At 41.9% G+C, this 20,880-nt stretch overlaps 1 protein-coding gene across 1 annotated transcript in view; it reads left to right on the top strand.

Moving 5' to 3' along the window:
- The first annotated feature begins 397 nt into the window (after positions 1–397).
- Positions 398–20,880, top strand: part of LOC122554734 (doublesex- and mab-3-related transcription factor 1A-like) — a 34,386-nt gene continuing 13,903 nt past the window's right edge. Inside the window, exons 1-4 of the mRNA XM_087990235.1 lie at positions 398–634; positions 1,744–1,792; positions 3,275–3,549; positions 16,194–16,341. Of these exons, the coding sequence (XP_087846361.1) occupies positions 398–634; positions 1,744–1,792; positions 3,275–3,549; positions 16,194–16,341 (709 nt within the window). The remainder of the gene's footprint in view (positions 635–1,743; positions 1,793–3,274; positions 3,550–16,193; positions 16,342–20,880) is intronic.

Genomic DNA, 20,880 nt, shown 5'->3' on the forward strand with positions numbered 1-20,880 from the left:
TCCTTGTAATCACCGTCAGGAAACCGGAGCACCAGGAGGAAACCCTCGCAGACACAGGATGTGCAAACTCCACACGGGTGGCTGGAAATGCTTGTGAAAACCTTTCAAACTGGATTGCCCTTTATAGTCATTCCCAAATCTTTTTTTAAAGCTATCTAAAAGTCTCTGAAACTGAAGTCAATTTTTGAGTTCATATATCGGGATTAGTTCTGATCTCCTGTGAGTTAGGAGGTGTCCTTTGGCGTTTAAGGAATGTATCAATTTTGGGACTATCTGGGGAAAGTTACAAATGGTATAAAATGCGTACGATTTGTAACTGTTTTCCAGCAGGCAGGTGCAGCCCTGGGTTCTGTCTCTTGGAGGTTGCAGTCTCCAACTCAGGCTGAGAAGGGGAAGGATGCCTGGGAGTAGTAAAGGGGAGAGGGGTACCGGGCCGGCTGTGAAGTCTCCCCGGACCCCGAAGTGCTCCCGCTGCAGGAACCACGGTTTCGATGTGCGCCTGAAGGGGCACGGCGCCTGCAGCTGGCGCCGGTGCCAGTGCCCCAAGTGCTACCTGATCGCCGAGCGGCAGCGCATCATGGCAGCGCAGAAGGCGCTCCGCAAGCAGCAGCAGCGGGAGGAGGAGGAGGAGGAGGCAGGGGAAGGGGAGAGAGAGGGAGGGCGCTCCCGGGACCGGGACGGGGACCGGGACCGGGACGGGGAGGAGAGCGCGCTGGCGGCACAGCCCAGCCACAGCAGCGCTAGCCCGGAGCAAGGCAGCGGGCAGCTCCCCAGCGCAGAGCCGCCACAGGGAGAGCGCTCTGTCCCAGACAGGCGTGGCCACTCACTCGGCCAGGACGGGAGACAGGCCACTGGCGACCGGAAAGACACTCCCCTTGCCCATGTGCTGCACACCTCTGGCTCTTTCGGTAAGCACCTGGATATGTTCTTTTATGGAAGCAGCAAGTAACACAAAGTGGGGGGTGGAGGGGGGGGGGGGGGGGGGCAGAAACCCCCCTCCTTTTATACCCCTTTGTGCCCCATAAGGGGACTGCTCAGAATGTGTCCTTTTATAAAAAGCATTAAAATCCAACTGACAAAGGAATGGGCCAGTGGTCTAAAAAAAAGGCATTGGGAGTTTTCACCTTTAAAGTTCAGTGGTTTTGCGTGAAGCGCGTTTTTAAATGTATACTTTTTTAAAAAGAAATCCAACAGAGTATTTGAATGTTTGGATTTTTCACTCTGATACTGGGGAGAGTTGGAAGTTCCTGGGAGTGACAGCATCGGGTTGAAGTCCTCTTGCCTTTTGAAACACTGGCGGATAACAAATTGTTCACCTTGCCCTCCCTGCGGGCGTTACAGAGCTGCGTTTACTGCCTTCGATTCCGGAGAAGGAAGGTGATTTGTAATTGTTGCTAATTACAGTCAGTCCTGGTGATTTCTCCTGCAGTAAACAGCCTGTCTAATTCACCCCTCCACCCAGCTCCCCCCCCCCCCCCGGCCGGGAGTTTCAGGTTGTTAGTTTGAGTTCTGGGGTCGTCTGTCTTTGGACAATTTGTTCCAGAGCCGGTGGGACTCCCTCTATCTTGTAACAAAGTTTTCGATCCTTCTCATCCGCGAAAAGGAATGAGTGTGGCACTTAAAATTGGGAAGACTGGAGAGAGGGGGATAAAAAAGCAATGTTCTAGCAAACAAATTGCAATATTTGTGTCATTTCACAAAATCAATTCAACGGTCCAAAAGATAATCAACTTTCTACAATAGTTGGTGGCAGGAAACGACTTTGGAAATCGTGCAATTGTTCAGGCGCATGGTATATTTTGGAAGGTTTTGCTGAACCCAGACACAATGACACAATCTTTATATTTCAGCTTTGAAGCAAAATGTTAGTTCCTCACTGGGTGACGGTCCCTCCCGAGTGCTCTCTGTTTCACACAAGTAGGCATTACCCTGTCAAAAAGTGTGGGACAGCCGGTCTTCATGAAGAGGTTATGCTGGAAACGTCAACCCTCCTGTGTCCTTGGATGCTGCCTGACCGGCTGTGCTTTTCCAGCACCACCCTTTTTGACTCTGAGCTCCAGCATCTGCAGTGCTCACTTTCTCCCCATTATTTAGCCCCTAGCCTGCGTCTCATCCCAGGAGTGACCTACAATTCCCCAGAGCCAGACTCAAGGGGAAGCTACCCAAGCTTGCCAGATTCAGAGGTCGGAACCAGGTGAAAGGTATTCCTGGTAAGGGATTGGGGGTCAGACTAACCTGTCTTTTGCTTATGAAACAATCCATAGGCAAGATTACTTTTTTTTAAAATGGAGTGGCTCTGTTGGCTTAATAATTATCTGTAGAAATCAATGAACTGCTGGATTTTGGGTACAGTATACAGTGACAGATACTGAGAAGGAATCAAAGATCTTGGTCTGGATTGGTTAACTTCTGAGTTAAAGAAATTCCAACAAACTGCACTAACCACATGAGCTCTGTGACACCTTGTGGTGAAGATGTCGTTTCATTGCCAACTATTCTCCTTCCACTGCAATTCAATTACATCCCCAAACTTCTGCTGTTCTGGTGCATAACACACTCATCTAAATAGAAGGTTTGAAAACAACTTAGATGGTTTTATTGTTGAAATAAACACATCTTATTACTTCACTCACCTAGAATCAAACAAAACACGGATATCAAGGCAATGGAGGAATTATTGGGAGAGATGATCAAAGAGATGAATTTTCAGGAATGATTTAAAAGGGATGAGACAGGAGTTTAGAGTGGGATTTGTCATATATGGAACCTCAGTGGCTGAAGGCACAGCTGACAGTAATGGGGAGCAGACAAGAGGACAGCATAAGAGGGTAGAGTCACGTTTGCACAGCTTCTTGCGAGGGGGAGTAGCCACATTAGGTTAAAAAATATGGAATGGGGAGGCTATGAAAGGATTTAAGGAGCAATGTGAAGTGTTTTATGCTAGAGTTCACCCTGAACTGCCTTCCTCTGATGTGGCCATTTCTCACACATGATCCGTGACAGGAAGTTTCAGCAGGCTGTTCAAACCTCATGGGAAAGCTTTCTCGTTTTCTCTGATATTCATTCATCATTTGCAATAGAAATCCCAGATGGTTCAAGAAGTGACAATGCTATTTAATTTTCCAACTTACCCAGGACCATTGTAACTGGGAAGGCAATAAATTCAGCTTGTAGTACCTCCTGACTTTTAGTTATACAGCTTAGTTTCTTTGCCTTGTAATAGTTTGATTGAGCGTTGAATTGATTTGTTGAGAGTACTTTTCTCTATATTTAGATCATCCTGCTTTATACCAGGAGGTTTCCACCACCAGTAAAGAGCAAGCAGAGAGGAATTCTATGAGTGGTGGCTTTTACCGGAATATCTTGCCACCGAAGCTGTATACAGGATATTGCAGTAGTGTCTACAGTTATCACCCCTTCTCCATGGGCTTTCCAATGAACCAAGCAGGCTACAAAGGAGCTCCCATGCCAACTGGGATGTGTGCCTCAAGAGGCAGCTTCAGGCCAGTCCAAGGAAGCCTTGGAGCATTCCATCCAAACCCCATGTTGGTAAGACACTAAGTACACCGATCATTTATGATACCACTTTCAGCCAAATGGTGGAATGTTATTCACATTTCTAAAGATGGAAAATGTGGGCTGAACATTTACATTTCAGGATTTAATACTGAGCATCCCTTTTCAATACTTTTCTGAGGCAATAAAATAGTTTGGTCTCCACATACAGGTTTCCTTCTATCTAACAATGAAACAGCACAAAATGGGATAAAATCAAGCCTATTCTGGCTGTTTCGAAGAGGTATTCTAATTAATCCCTTTCTCCACAGACCTACATATTTTTCATTTTCAAGTCATTATCCAGGTTTTGTTTGTAAACTCTAATCAACTTCTATCATTCTCTCTGACACTGCCCTCCTGATTACAACTCACTGGATTCAAAGAACTCAACTTGCCTCTGACTTGTTTGCCCATTACCGTAAAGTTGTATCCTCCGGTTACTTGCCCTTCTGCCACAAAAATATTTGGTCTTTATTTACTTTATCACTGCCCTTCTAGATTTGGAACACCCCAACCCAATCCCTTTTTAAACGTCTCTAAGGACAGCAATCCAGGTTTGTCTAGTCTGTTCATGTAGCAGATATCACGTGTTCCCGGTAATATTCTTGTAAATCTCCTCTGCATCCTTTTCTCAGACCATGACATCCTTCCTAAAGTATGTTGCACAGAGGTGGCTATAATGCTCCTGCTGAGGCCTCACCTGTGATTTCTAAAAGTTTGAAATTTTCCTTGCTTGTTTACTTTATACCTATGTTTACAAAGTCAAAGATTCCATAAACATTTACTTTACTAAAGCAATTTTTTTCAACCTGTCCAACTACCTTTAAAGTGTACATGTAACCCCTTTTCAACATTAAATTGACTTTATATCACTTTTCTTATTCTTTCTACCAATTGATTATAAAAAAGATAATTTTTTGAACTGGGAATTTAATCTGTATTCCATGATCAAAAGATCTTGTCACTTGTCTTTTCACCTTAAGATTCCCAATGTGCAAGTCCACAGAAAATCAACCAATATATTGTTAAAAATCCTGTTCATGCACAAACTTCCTTTCCAAATTAATGCTGTTATTTATCACACTTTTATGACAACAATTAACATTGAAGCTACTAATATAGATATGTAGAATTAAATCCTTAAAACTATAGTTGGTTGTAACAATGTAGTTGCGAGTTGTGGCCAGTGGATGACACTGCAGAGAAAGATTCTGAATTCAATTCTCCCAACTGTTGCAACTTTTGTGTAGACTGTTAAAAATCACACAACACCAGGTTATAGTCCAACAGGTTTAATTGGAAGCACACTAGCTTTCGGAGCGACGCTCCTTCATCAGGTGATTGTCAGGTGATTCATCCGAATCATTTGTGTAGACAGGTTTTCTTGTTTCTGCATACCTTCAGTGAATCCCTTACATTTAATTATTTATCTTTGAGGATATCTCAAAGTGAGGACTTACACATCTCAATAAAATAAATGAAACTACTCTAAGACCAAAAGATATTTTTAAAATGATTTGTACATCTTTTTATTGTAGTGTAATAGAATAATAGTTATAGGAAGGATATTATTAAGCTGGAGAGGGGTAGAAGAGATTTACCAGGGGATGTTGCCAGGTGTGGAATGTTTGAGTTATAAAGAAAGGCTGGGACTTTCTTCACTGGACCATAGGAGATGACCTTAAAGAAGTTTATAAAATAATGAGGGGTATAAATAGAGTTAATGGTAGGTGTCTTTTCCCTAGCCATTGGGGAATTTCAAGACAAGGGGCACATTTTTAAGGTGAGAAGAGAGAAATTTAAAAAAGACATGAGAGGCAAATTTTTAACACAGGGTGGTTCACGAGTGGAATGAACTTCCTGAGGACGTGGTGGATGAGTACAATCACAATATTTAAAAGAAATTTGGATAATTAGATGAATAGGAAAGGTTTAGAGAGATATGGGCCAGGAGCAGGCAAGTGGGACTAGTTTAGTTTGGGAATATGTTTGGCATAGACTAGTTGGACTGAATTTCCGTGCTGTATGACTCTATGTAAATGATGAAGATGACATGACTTTGACATCAGTCAGACAGTTTACGAATACAAACATAAATTAGGAATAATTAGAGTTAGGAAAAATTCTGATTTCCCTTTCACAGAACTATTTTGATTCTAATTCATTATGTTGAACTTTTCTAAGTGCCCTGCCACATATTTAATAATAGTTAGCTACCTTCTTTCTGTCTTTCTCTCCCTCCCTTTTCAAATAAAGCAGCTAAATTTGCTGATTTACCATCTAATGAAACCTTCATTGAATCTAGAGAACTTTGAAAACTTAAAATCAACGCATCAACTGTCTTACTAGCCATTTTTAACTCCCAAAAATGAAATCCATCAGGATTAAAACGAGTCAACTTGTAGCTCCAGCAATTTGCTCAGTATCTCTTCCCCAGTGATTGTATTTTTCTTTAGTTCCCCCCCCCCCGCGCCCCCACCCAACGACTTCTATTTCCTGACTTGTACCTATTTCTGGGGTGTTATTTGTGTTCCTATTGTGAGACTGGTGCAAAATACCTTTACAGAGCCTTTACAATTCATTCACCATCTCATTTCTCGTTATTAATTATCTAATCTCACTTTCTATAGGCCAACCACACATTTTGGTAACTATTTTTTAAAAATATCTAGAGATTATTACTATCCATTTTCATATGTCTGTCTAGCTTTCTCTTGTGCTGCTTTTTTCCCCTCTCTTTATTAACCTTTTAACCATTCTTCACTGTTTTCTGCATTCTGTCCAGTCTTCGAGACTTGCCCCCACCCCTCCAACCTTTGCATATTTATATGATTTTTCATTTGATACTATCTTTAACTGTCATAGTTAACCATGAATGGTGGGTCCTCCCCTTGAAATGCTTCTTTCTTGTTCGAGTATGTTGATTGTGTGTGTTTTGAAATATCCCTTTAACTATCTGCCACTGCATCTTCATGGATCTATTCCTTAATATTGTTGGCCAGTTCATGCCTGCCAGTTTTGCTTTCATTCTTTCCTAACTGCCCCAATTTAACTTTAAAATACATTGTACTTGTCTTGGACCCACACTTCTCTTCCTGAAACTAATTGCAAAATTCAATCATGTTATCATTGTTTCCCTTTTGAGATTATTAATCTCACTTCACAGTGTCAGGTTCAGAATAACCTGATTGGCTCCAGAACCAACCTGAAAACATGCTAAGAACTGTCCCCTGGGTCCCCTAAGTTGCTTCACTCAGTCACATCCTTCTTTTCCTGGCCAAACAAGGAAACCTTGTCTTGCAGGGAGTGACCACTTGGTAATTTTCCCCCTCCCTGATGTTTTGTAGTGTCTGCAGTTTGGCCGTCAGCTTATAGACTGAACCAAAGCCACTTGAGTTGTAAACACTTATTGCAGACGTGTTTTCTCCGAGTCACACTGGTGTCAAGGAACTCCCACATACCATAATCGCAACACATCACTTACACTGTATCCTGAATAATTTTTTCAATTAACTACTAAATGATTTGATATGTTTTTTATTTTCTATTTTTTCTAAATTTTATTACCCTACCGCCAGTTCCTGTAGGGCCTGTTCTGTGCTGTATTGTTCTATGTTCTATGTTCTATTTTAAATCTTAGAAACTGAACTGATGTTAACCACTTTGTTCTAAGTTCCAGCCAGGTGACCTGATACTTCAAGGTTGAGAAGATTTACATTTTACAAATTTGAGTACACTTTACTGGTGGAACTGAATCTTACTCAAAAGTACAAATTAAAAAATAATGAGTTAGTATTCAGCAGTTGCTTACTTGTTAGTTATTATAACTGCTTAATGTTTTAATAATGACCCTGATTGATATTTCCTAGCTTAGATAAGAATGAAATGGAAAATACTCACCAGCCAATCACACACCTATTGCCTTCTGATGTCTGATCTTGATTGTTTTTTCTGATTGGATGCTTTGCAGTTGGAAATGTGGAGATGTGTCTCCACAGGTGGTTCCCACTCTGTTTAAGTTGCTGTCCATGGATGTGTCTCTGCTGGTGGCTCCCCTTCCTCTTCATCAGCAGAGGAAGAACCTCACTCAAGGATAAGGAGCCAACAGCATGAGATAGTGTGTGTGTGTATAAACACGTACAGTCCAGAGGAATAAGGAGAAGTGTCTAACTATGTTAGCTTTGAATAAAGCATGGTGGCAGCAAGGGAGACCTCAAAAGAAGCTCAAGACTTTGAACACAGGACCACAGGCAGAAAAAGAACATAAGAGGACTTTAACACTAAGCCAGAAACTGGCAGCACTCCAGAGTTTTAAACATTGAAACAGAACACTTTGACAAAAAGAAAAGAAAACCAAATTACAAGAGCCATTAAAAACATGGAGAGTCCCAATGAAGACAGAAGGAGGAGTTCTGGAAGCAGCAGTTTCAATGTTAGAGAACTGTATCAGGCTTGTCCTCAAAGGATCAGCAAATCCAAATCAACCCATTTTTACATATTTGGGTTCAATGGTTGATGATGCCACAATAAGAAAAAAAACTTGAAAGAAGGTGTTACAGAGTATAGCACATTGTTTAAAACATTTGATGCCACTTTAGCTCTAAAAGAAAGTTAGTTATAAAAAGGGCAAAATACAAACAGTGAGCTCAGAAAATGGAGGAGTAGAGGTGGACTTATACCATTTAGCAGGATGTTGCAGGTAAAAAAAACAAACATTCTCAGACCTTGTCCAATCCAAGAAGGATCTAATGTTGAACAGGCAAGCTAATTCATCAAGCGGGTAGAAACCAGGATCCAAGACTGGTCAGTTCTGTGATGAAACATCTGATTTCTCCTAACACGGTCAAATGGGTCGACTGTCCTGACAGTCTGCCAAAAGTAGTGTGAATCAACATCATCAACCATATTAATTTGTAGAAGATATATGTCAAAGCAGAACAGTAGCACAATGAATGTCCAGCAGAGGGACGTGAGATGTTGGGAATGTGGTCTATTAGACTACTTGAGAAGTCCTGCAAGATAGCAGGACCTTCATCACCACAGAAGCAAAGGAAAAGTCCTGCAAGAGAGAAATTCCCAGGAAAATGGAAATCAATACAACAAGGAAAACAAAATTAAGAAACTAGTGAAGGAGAATAACAAGACACCATTGTAAGGTGAGGTCAAGGAGTCTGGAGCATCAACTTGAAGGTATAAGGGTTTGAAACAATTTACATTTGACATGGGAGCAGCTGTTTCAATGTTGGCTAACAGTTTTCCAGTTGATGCCTTAAAGTTGATGCTCCAGACTCCTTGACCTCACTTTGCAATGGTGTCTTAAGTGTTATTCTTCTTCACTAGTTTCTTAATTTTGTTTCCCTTGTTGTATTGATTTCCATTTTCCTGGGAATTTCTCTCTTGCAGGACTTTTCCTTTGCTGAAATCTGTAAGAGTCAGACCGGATAACAAAACTCCAAGATCCAGGAGGCACAGATCTTCAGTTGTGTGTTCAAAGCATCATAAAACTCAATCACAAAGTACAAGATGTTAGTGAAACACTCTATATATGGAAGAATCAGAATACGCCATTATTGAACTGAAATATTTGTAATTGACTTGGTTTCTTAAATGAAAGTATGGATACAGCTCTCCAGAATGAAAACATGAGAGAATTCTGGCAAGAATTTCTAAAGCTATTCAGAGGGAGGAAAATTGAAGCATGAGTATCACATTGTTCTGCAAGGAAATGCTAAGCCCATCTGCTTTCTACTCCCAGGAAAATTCCTTATTTTTTGATGGGAAAGCTAAAACAGCATGCTGTAAGTGGCATCATACTGCCAGTGACAGAACAGTCACATTGATGGTCATGGCTACTAACTGCAGTAATATCGACGTTTCGGGCAAAAGCCCTTCATCAAGAGGGCTTTTGCCCGAAACATTGATTTTACTGCTCCTCAGATGCTGCCTGAACTGCTGTACTCTTCCAGCACCACTAATCCAGAATCTGGTTTCCAGCATCTGCAGTCATTGTTTTTATCTCGGGCTACTAACTGTTCCCAAGCCAAATAGAGAACTAAGATTCTATGTGGATATCACTCAGTTAAAAGGAGCTGAAAGAAAAATCAATCCTATTTTGTCAACTGATGACAGGTTGGCCAAATTAGCAACAAGCAGGTTTCTTGCAAAATTGGACGCAAACAGTTGGTTCTGGTACACATCTCTAGACTATGAGTCAAGATTGCTGACTATATTCATTATGACACCAGGTCATAGTCCAACAGGTCTATTTAAAATCACCAGCTTTTGGACAGCTGCTTCCTCACCTGATGAAGGAGCAGTGCTCCAAAAGCTTCTGATTTTAAATAAACCTGGTGCACTAGAATCTGGTGTCATGTGACTTCCAATCTTGTTCACCCCAGTCCAACACTGGCCCCCTCACGTTATATATTCATTACATCACTTGGGCAGTTTTGCTTCAACCTCTGCATCAGAGATTTTCCAAAGATCAATGTCAATAATACTGGAAGGGAATAGAGAGCATTGACCATATGGGTAATATCCTAGTGCATGGTGAAAGGAAGATGACTAGAAGATCATAGAAGTGTTAAGAGCATTGCAAGAGGACTTAGACTAAATAAGAAATGCCAATTCTTGAGAACAATTACCTTTCTTGGACATAATTCAAGAACAAGGCAGCATGTTGTTCAAAGAAGATACAAGCCAGCGAATCTCCAGCATTGTGCTACTTAGGAATTACGTGGAGGTACCACTGTTGGGCTGGGGTGGACTAAGTTAAAAAGCAGTAAGCAGCATTTGAAAGCTTGTACTTTCAAATAAACCTATTGGACTATAACCTGGTGTTCTGTGATTTTTAACTTCTTAGGAATGGTGAATCAAATGCGAAAGTTTAACTTAGCCAATTTTACTCAGCACATAACAGAACAATAGAAAAAAAAAGCTAGCAGTGATATTGGAGTCAGGGATAGATTGCACATTATCAGATAATGAAGGAGAAGTTATTTTCTCTGAAATTCTAGTTCTTTCTTTTATGTATAAATTCACTTGTTCTACATGTGCGTTGCTGGCTGATCAGCATGTATTGCTTGTCCCTAGCTAGCTTGAATGGAATGGCTTGCTAGGTCACTTCAGAGAGCAGTTGAGAGTTAACCACATTGCTGTGGTCTGGTGTCACATGTAGGCCAGACCAGGTGAGGATGGCAGATTTTCTTCCCTGAAGGCTATTTGAGAGCTGGATGGGCTTTTCTGACAATCAGCAATGGTTTCATGGTCAACAGAAGATTCTTAATTTCAGATTTTTGTTTTAAAAAATTCAAATTCCACCATCTGCTATGGCGGGATTTGAACCCAGGACCACAAAACAATCCAGATGCACACTATAATGACTGTGACTGCAGAGCAGAACTTCTCCAAGTGCAAACTGATGACCTGAGAGAACTGGTAGTTTTACATCAAGATTTTTATGGAAATGGAACAGAGGTACACAACTATATAGCAGGAAGCGATAGCAGTTACATAAGGATGTGAAATCCCAGGTCATGATGAATCATGAGAATTTAGTAACATTATCAGGATCAAAAGGGATTGCAAAAATGCCTCTATGTCTGCATTCTGCCAGGGTACCACATTGTTCTCTGTGGTACCTCAATACTTTTGCACCAATCTCCCATCAATTCTCATGCATTGCCATTCTCACTTTTACTTTCAGCATCTTTTCTCACTCTCGTTTACCCCTTCGACCTTCCAGACCGTTGATCTTGCATGGTCCCTGCAGTGCCTACCTGGTAGGCTAAACACCTTGTTACCTTTGACCACCTCCATCAGCACTAACAGCTGCCACCTACTTTTAGTTCACTCAATCACTCTCTTTTTCTCTCATTCCAGGAGAAGACAGCCCACAATAGAACGGAAAGACAAGTGAAGGGTTGACAAAATCAGCCTTTTCACCTATTATGAGGAAAGAATCCTGGACCTTACTGGAGAAGACTAGAATCACTCCTGTAGGGATGCAGAGACATCAATGTCCTGCCAACAGGATAAGTATCGTTCTTCACTTCATTGAAACTATCTCCCAGTAATGCTACTGTCAGCGTCATTCATTGCACACCACCTTTAACCACTGGGACTCCGCCTTCTCTCCCCTGTTGCTTGCAGGTACCAGCAGGATGTCTATGCCCCCTGGTGGAGAAACAGCCTGCTCCACCAGAAATCATTTCTTTGATTGCTGAGGGCTCACAGGAAGAATTGACAAGGTTGTCCCTTGCACCTTCAACAGCTCAGGTACTGACAACTTGGTGGGAACGCCGTGCTTTGAAAGTTTGGGAGCACAGTCTGGTGAGCATCTGACTGTGGCAGCTCTGTAGCTCGCTGAGGAAGAAATACTCCAGTTGGTGATACACCACAGACCAGGCAAGGGAGGGCCCTCTGGTGTCGGCAATCAGGGACTTGATCCATAAGCAGAGGAAAGAACAGGAGCAACAGACAGAGATATGGGAGGCAATGGCCCTCATAGCCCAGAGGCTGGAGGAGAGCAGCTTCGCAACAGGGACCCAACTGCCTCAAGCACGTGATCGCCCATCAGCTTCCATGGACAGCCAGGTCCAGCACTGTCACAGAGTGCACATACAGATGCACGCTATTGTTCAGGCCATTGGTTGTCAGGATAGAGGGAATGGTCACAAGGGGATGAGGAACCTGTCAATCACTCCAGGTGCCCCTACCCCTCAGGGAGCTAGGGACTTGAGGAAGAGGAAGAGTCACATATAGGCTAGTCAGAAATCTAGACTCTGGACACTTCTGCGTTCCGCCAGGGTACCACACTGTACTCTGGTACCTCACATTGACAGTCTATGCTATTGCACCAATTTCCCATCAAGTCTCATGCTCTAATACTCTCACTGACTGGGTCTTGCACCTCCCCCCAGTGCCTGACCCTCTCCAATCCATGGAAGTTCAAGCCAAGGAGGATCCATCTGCATCTGGCAAGAAGACCCTCAGCATGACTGGCCATTCACACCACACAATCCCTGTGGTCACTCAACCAAACCTCAAGGACAACAGGCCACCCCACTAGGCAGCAACTTCCCCCCCCCCCCCCCACAACCTGGGACAAGGGTAAAATATGATGGGAGGGAACGAAAGAAAAATTACATTCGGGTTGCATGAGTGAAAGCGCAGTGGTTTATAAAAGATCACTTTGGATCTTTTTATTCATTTTATGTTACATTTATTTGAGTCCTTGTGTATCCCTAAATGTAACAATGCCAGTATGTTGCTTACCTTGATGTCCATACAGGGTGCATCATGGATTGATGTCAGTGTTGAGATCGTGCTGTAGCAAGGTCATGGCTCCTGCTGGCACCGTTGCCCCTCGGTGGTCAAACATTCTTATTCTTGCCATGGCCTCTGTTTGTAAATGAAGTGAATGAAGTGGTCAGTTATGCATGGGGCAGAGAGTGTACAGCACAGAGATAGCGAATGCATTAGGATCGCTATGGATTAGGGACCCCACAGATCTGATAATGCACAAAATCTCTTGCACTATCCTCCAGAAGACCTAACATTGGTGGGTTGTGTAAATCCCTCCCTCACAGGTCAAACCACTTTCTTTCTCATTGTCATAGAGTCATAGAGATTTACAGCACGGAAACAGACACTTCAGTCCAATTCATCCATGCTGACCAGAAATCCCAACGTAAACTAGTCCCATTTGCTAGCACTTGGCCCATATACCTCTAAACCGCCCAGATGCCTTTAAAATGCTGTAATTGTACCAGCCTCCACCACTTCCTTTTGCAGCTCATTCTATAAACCGTAAACGCACCACCCTCTGTGAAAAAATGGCCCCATAGGTTCCTTTTATATCTTTCCCCTCTCATGCTAAACCTATGCTCTCTAGTTCTGGACTCCCCTACACCAGGGAAAAGACTTTTTCTATTTATCCTATCCATGCCTCTCATGATTTTATAAACCTCTATAAGATCACCCCAGCCTCTGACACTCCAGGGAAACAGCCCAGCCTATTCAGCCTCTCCCTATAGTTCAAATCGTCCTACCCTAGCAACATCCTTTTAAATCTTTTCTGAACCCTTTCAAGTTTCACAACAACCTTCCAATAGGAAGGAGACCAGAATTGCAATATTCCGAAAGTGGCCTAACCAATGGCCTGCAGAGCCGCAACATGACCTCCCAACTCCTATACTCAATGCTTTGACCAAAAAAAGGAAAGCATACCAAATGCCTTCTTCACTATCCTACCTACCTGTGACTCCACTTTCAAGGAGCTATGAACCTGCACGCCAAGGTCTCTTTGTTCAGCAACACTCTGCAGGACCTTCCCATTAAGTGTATAAGTCCTGCTAAGGTTTGCCTTTCCAAAATGCAGCACCTCGCATTTATCTGAATTAAACTCCATCTGCCACTCCTCAGCCCATTGGCCATCTGACTAAGATCCCGTTGTAGTCTGAGGTAACCTTCTTCGCTGTCCATTACACCTCCAATTTTGATATCATCTGCAAACTTACTAACTATACCTCCTATGTTCATATCCAAATCATTTATATAAATGACAAAAAGCAGTGGACCCAGCACCGATCCTTGTGGTACACCACTGATCACAGGCCTCCAGTCTGAAATGCAACCCTCCACCACCACTCTCTGTCTTCTATCTTTGAGCCAGTTCTGTATCCAAATGGCTAGTTCTCCCTGTATTCCATGAGATCTAACCTTGCTAGCCACTCTCCCATGGGGAACCTTGTCGAATGCCTTACTGAAGTCCATATGGATCACGTCCACAGGTCTGCTCTCGTCAATCCTTTGTTACTTCTTCAAAAAAACTCAATCAAGTTTGTAGTTTTGATTTCCAGCACGATAAAAGGCGACAATGGACAGTCTCCAGTGAGTGGCTTCCAGACTCTATCTCAACATGACAGTGAGGCCCCAATCATGCACTGGACTGGTATTAGCGGTTGCTCTGTGCCAGGACCCCTGACTTATAGGTGCCTCCATGGATGTCGCTGAGGATTACTCACCTAAAGCTTTGAGACACGAAGCAAGCAAGTATGTTTGCCACGTAAACTGCTGGCACACGGTGCAGGTACGAGATTGCAAGATGTACTTACTCTCCTTGACTGGGGACTGCTGCACAGCAAGACCAGCTGCTTGGCTGTGTGATTGCATAATTGGCATAGCAAGGCAGGAATGCTGTGAATGAATGTTGAGAGAACAAGAAATCTGCCTGGGGATGCAACCTGGTCTAGTCATTGAGCATGTAAAGTGTCTTTGCAGCAGCCTCCCAACGTTAGTTGCTACAACGTCCTGCACTGCAGGTTTGTACTTTCCAAGTGTCCTGCAATTGGATTGGGGAGATGGCATGAGAGTTTTCAGGATATGGCAAATATTGAATGCCAGGGTCTGTAGAGGAGCAGTGCATGTGGTTGGTGCACACGGATTGTGTCTGAAGATACTTTTTCATGCTGACCAATATGGAGGTCCCTTGGAGCAAGTAGTGACCTGAGGTCATCAGGTCCCCCACTTTGACTTCCATGTGGAGAATTCTCAGTGCCTAGTTTGCTCCCAGTGCATTCTAGGATGGGAAGCTGTATGGTAATGGAGGTGAGATGTGCATGAATAGGTTGTTAACAAGCAATAATTCTCCTGAGTAGGCAACTCACTGCTCCCTCGCAAGAATCACACCTTGACACCTGGAACTTGCTTAAAAGATGTAAAAGGTTGCTTTTGGTGTAGAGATGGGGCATGTGGACTTCTTACACAATTCCACCATATTTCTTAATGTAGTCCAAATCATTCAGGCATGTATAAGATTCTGCCTAAAATTAAAAAAAAAATTAAAAATAGCAGCACTTTGTTCCTGCTTAGTCAACAACACACATTTGGTCAACAAACAAAAGGCAAACTAAAGTGACTATAACCACACAAGGAAATAATAAAAATAGGTCTTCTGTGAAGTAAGACTTGACAAACTGCAGATTCATTGTATCAGGCAACTTTCGTCACTTGTGTTCACAAGATACCTCAAAATGCCTCTTATCAACCACTTTAATATAATTCTGGACATACCTGAAATCTACTGTTTAGTTTACATTGTATCTCAGAAAGCTTACAAAGCAAATATAAGCTACGCTTTTACTTTGTACTGATCAGTTGAAGGATACAAGTGTAGGAAATGGAATTATTTCCACCTTGCAGATCTAGTGTCTCCATTGAAAATGGTCAAGTTAACTACAGCATTCAAATAAAATAAATAAGTAAATTAGATTCAAATTAAAAGTTCCCCTGACAATGCACAATAATTACAACGTCAATAAGACACCACTTACCATGCCAGTATAGTTTAATATTTTCCTGTGCTCACATCAGCAATCCCTGACTAACATTGACAATTGAGTACTAAGTTATGTTCAGTTTAGTACCGTGCTGGATTTGAACTCATTCCAGATATGAAAAAATATTTTGCTCCTTACAGTTCAGATGGAAGTAGGAAGGAAGATTTCTATTTAGTAGCAGTGATTGCAATAACTTTGCAGTTCTAGTGAATGAAGCCTACATCTTATTTATTTCATTGGCATTCCCACAGGGAGCTGCTTCCAATAATACAGTCTGATTTGCATTTTTCATAGATGCGAGATAATGGTTGTGGACTGCACTCACCTTATTATTCACCACCTCCATTTCTTGGTTCAAGATTGTTCTCAGGGCCCCCTTACATACCCCCACTCATGGCACCAAGAGCCAATGAAACCGCTGGTGAAATTGAAGTAACCGCAGGTAAGAATATTGGAAATATAAACAGCTATTTAAGAAGCATACATGCATGTTAGCTTTTATTTCTGTTCAGTTTTCTTACCCTTATTTTCTCCAGAGGTGTTAAAGCATTGACTGTTTGCTGGGATTTCATGGATGCTCATTGTCCAAGTAGCCTTGATCCAGGTGTGAACTAAATCTGCAGGCGTTCTTGGGCATTTGCAATAAGAAAGGGAAATAAGGCAAATTCAGTTCTTTGTCACCTGACTTCCCATACACAGGAATTTCCAATTGGGCAGTGAACAGGAATCTTGGCTGATTTTCCTGTTGTCAGCCAAGCGATGCTGCAACTGAATGTAGAGCTGCCTACCTCGATCTAAACAGAACTAATTTCAGCATTGAATTGAACCAAGAACTGTCCCTGTCCATATGTTGATATGTTGATGCATTTCCTGTTTTCCATACTTGAGTATCAATAAGCATTCAATCAATCTATATTAACTAATGAAAATGGTAAAGGCATCTATGAACTGGGGGGAATTACCTTTTTCTGACATTCACACACAAAACAAGTGACTTATGTTTTCCTCAAGATCTTCTCATGAAGACACTGGGAGATAATGTGCAGCATTGATCAAGTGGTCTTATATGGATTCTTATTTCCCTTGGGGCAGACAACATAGTTTACACAAACTGTACAGGTTTCTCAAATATACCCATTCATGCTCTGCAGATGATGTCCAATGATAATGTTCTGTCCCTTGAAATAAACAAGGCTTGTGTGGTGCTGCACAAGCGGTGTGGGCGGCACGGTGGCACAGTGGTTAGCACTGCTGCCTCGCAGCGCCAGAGACCCGGGTTCAATTCCCGACTCAGGCGACTGACTGTGTGGAGTTTGCACGTTCTCCCCGTGTCTGCGTGGGTTTCCTCCGGGGGCTCCGGTTTCCTCCCACAGTCCAAAGATGTGCAAGTCAGGTGAATTGGCCATGCTAAATTGCCCGTAGTGTTAGGTAAAGGGGTAAATGTAGGGGTAGGGGTAAATGTAGGGGTATGGGTGGGTTACGCTTCGGCGGGTCGGTGTGGACTTGTTGGGCCGAAGGGCCTGTTTCCACACTGTAAGTAATCTAATCTAATCTAATCTAATTAAAAAAAAAACAAATTTCTTCTTCACAAGGTGAACTCAGAGTGTGTATCTGTACATGTCAAGTACTTCATAATCCCTCCAACCATGTGATTATTCTTCACTTTGGGAAGAACAGGGTATACATGTTTACAGAATGTCACAGATAACTATAATACAACCACAGATACTAAACACATACAGTCTTTCCAGCGTTGGCTGCTGGATAGATAGGAGGAACACGATCCTCAGTGACTTCACCCCCCCACCCCCCCCCCCCCACCCCCCCTTGACCAATTGTAGCCTTTCCTTTTCAATATAAGTTAATACAGCAGAGAAAAAAGTCTGGAATCTTCCTGGCCTTCAAATCTCAGTTCCAGACTCTTCAGTGCATATATTATGCTCGTCGTGGACTCAGTGGCTCATGAAGGAAATATTCCAGTTATGTGAAGAAAGTGTCTTCAAATGATCTGAAGGTCAAATCTTTTTGAAAATCTTTTCAGCCCCTTAGATTAACACATACAAATTTATTTTTATGGAAACTGGGATTCTGGTGTCTGAGGTTGGATCCCAGTCCTGGTCTCTAGCAAGTGATTCTACTTGAAAACATAGCTGTGTAGATGTTGGCTCCTGAGAGGATCAGAATCAGTTGTGATTTCATCCCTGCAGTATATTATTCTTTCAAGGCTCATTTCTAAGGCTGCTTGAGCATGGTATCAAATCTCAGATAATGTCTCTGGAAACTGTAACCTTCAAGAGTAAATTAACTCTTTATAAATGGGTTGGTTTACAATTGCTCTGTAATAGGATAGTGGAAGATTCTCAACCTTTACCAATTCCTTTCCTATTAGCAAAAAACAACTTATATTTATATAGTGTCTGCAATGTAATAAAACTTCCCAAAGTTTTTCACAGAAGTGTTTCAAAGCAAATTGAAATACCAAGCCATGCATAGTCAAAAGAGTGTTCAGAGGTAGATTTCAAAGTGTACCTTACAGTGAAAGACAAGGGAGATGTTGAGAAAGTGAATTCACCGAGGGTTGAATGTGGTAGATCAGCCAGGAATTTATTGGAGTAGTTGAGTCTAGAACTAACAAAGAATGAGTGAGAGTGTCAACAGAGGATGGGCCGAGGCAGGGGTGAAGCTGGGAGATGATACAAAGCTGGACGTAGGCAGTCCTATGAGTACGTGATCAGAAACTTTACACAGAGTTGAATAAGATACCAAGTTTATGAACAATCTGGTTGAGTCTCAGACTTTTGCCTGGGAGCAAGATAAAGTCATTGGCTAGGGAACTGAGTTTACAATTTGGGAACCGAAGACAGTTGCTTTGACCTTCCCATGATTTAATCAAGGAAATTTCTGGTCATCCAGTACTGAATGCTGGATAAGCAATTTAATAATTTACCAACAGAATAAAGATTCACTAGAGTTTATGGTGAGGTACAGCTGGGTATTATTAACATACTTGTGAAAACTAATGTGGTGCACAAACAATAATAGGAGGGACATTGGATGGACCCTTGTGGAACACAAGAGGCAATGGTGTAGGAGGAGGAAAAAAAGACATTGCAAGTTGTTGCAGTTAGATAAATAAGAACGGTGCCAGCTGAATGTAGTTTCATCCAGCTGGACTTTGGTGGAGACACATTTGGGGGAGGACAGCATGGTTATTCATATCAAAAGCTACAGGCAGGCCAACAGAGAGAGGAGGGGTAGTTTACCTTTGTCACAATCAAATAGGATGCCATTTGGGGTGTTGATAAAAGTTGTTTCGATACTGTGGCGGGGTGAAAACATTACTCAAATATTTTGTTCCAAACGAAATGGAAGCAAGGTGTTTGGGAAGAGAGGTTGGAGATAGGATGGTAATTGCAAGGACATTAGGATTGGGTTTCTTTTTAAGAAGAGAGGTGATTGCAGTAATTTTAAAGGAAATTGAGACTGTTCTTGGAGAGAACTGTGAACATTACCAGCTAACATGGGGTCCAAAAGTGGAAGTTACCAGTCAGCTATTTAGTCAGAAAAAGGAGAGTGGGAGATGTGTCTTATGAAGATAGTGTGAACTGAGAAAAGGCATGGGAATTTGTGGAGGAACTAGAGAAAAATGGAATTCAGCGCTGGGGCAGAGGGAGCTGTAAAGGATGGTTAGATTGGTGGCCTGGTAGAAGGCAGGAAATGAAGAAAGCTGATCAGACTGTTGTAATCTTAATAACAAAGAAGGCCATGAACTCCTCATACTTACTGTTAGATGTGTGGTTGTTTGAAACAGGGGAGAGTGGTTTAAGAAGCAGTTTTCAGTAGAGAAAAGACGCTGGAGTATTTTACATGGTCATAGTGACATCACCCTCTGATTAAATAGTCTTTCTAATTTTGAAAAATGCTCCAAAGCATTTTTCAAAAAGGGAGATGCAGGTGATGTTGCCAGGGAAACAAGTGATGACATGGACAGTGATCAAGCAAACAAGTGTTTGGAAAGATGACTGAAGGCAGAATTGAAAAAGTAGGTTTTGAAGCAACTGAGAGATTTTGCAAGGCTGAGTGGTTAAGTGAGAGAGTTCAGAGTTTAGGATTTTGAAAACTAAAGATTCTGTCATCAATACTGGAAAGGGACAGGGAGCACACAATGCAGCAGGAATGGTAGAGTTGGAAATGCGAGTCGGTACATTGGACTGAAGTAAAAGTCACACTACCCAACATTAAATATATATCAGAGCATAAAAGACAAGGTAATATGAAAGAAATAGAAAGTTCACATTTTCATTTAATCATGGGTTGTAGTTTGTTTAATAGATCTTTTTGAAGTGATTGTTTTAAACAAAAATGAAACAGCTTCAATAGATAAGTAATAATTCTTGTATTTTTCACCTGACTAAAGTAAAGGCAGATCATATATAAAGTATAAAGTCTGTTTGCTAGTGACCTATAGAAACAATGAATTTCCCCGAGTATGAAAACATAACAAGATTTATGTGAGAAATAAATATGATGTCAGCCTGTATTGATGGTATGTTTCTGTCAAGCATGCCCGGATTTTGAAAGGTTTGTTAAATCAGGCAGTGTATAAAGTCTAGTGTATAAAGTTCAAGGTCAGCCATAGATGAGATTATTAAAAAAACCAAGGAGTTAGCAAAAGATCAACAATGTGATTATAGGAAGCTTCTTCAAATGTAAGTTCGGTTGACTATTGTTACATTCCTGCCAGTTAGATCTCAGTTTATTGCATAAAATTGTGTTACTTCTGCTGTATAGAATAGATTTGTATTCCTGCTGTTTTCCCCTCACCTCTGAAGGTACCTCATGGTTGGGTATTTGTTTACATAGACACTATAGGATTTGGTATCATGCTCAATTGACCACTATAAGCTAATAGAATATAGTGACCATTCCAGCTCTCGCTATAAGGGCAACTTAGCTGGTCCCATTCCTCTACCTTTTCTCT

Source organism: Chiloscyllium plagiosum, unplaced genomic scaffold (genome assembly GCF_037043375.1).
Source record: "Chiloscyllium plagiosum isolate Xiang-an unplaced genomic scaffold, Cpla_swu_hap1 HiC_scaffold_9, whole genome shotgun sequence".
Lineage (NCBI taxonomy): Eukaryota > Metazoa > Chordata > Chondrichthyes > Orectolobiformes > Hemiscylliidae > Chiloscyllium > Chiloscyllium plagiosum.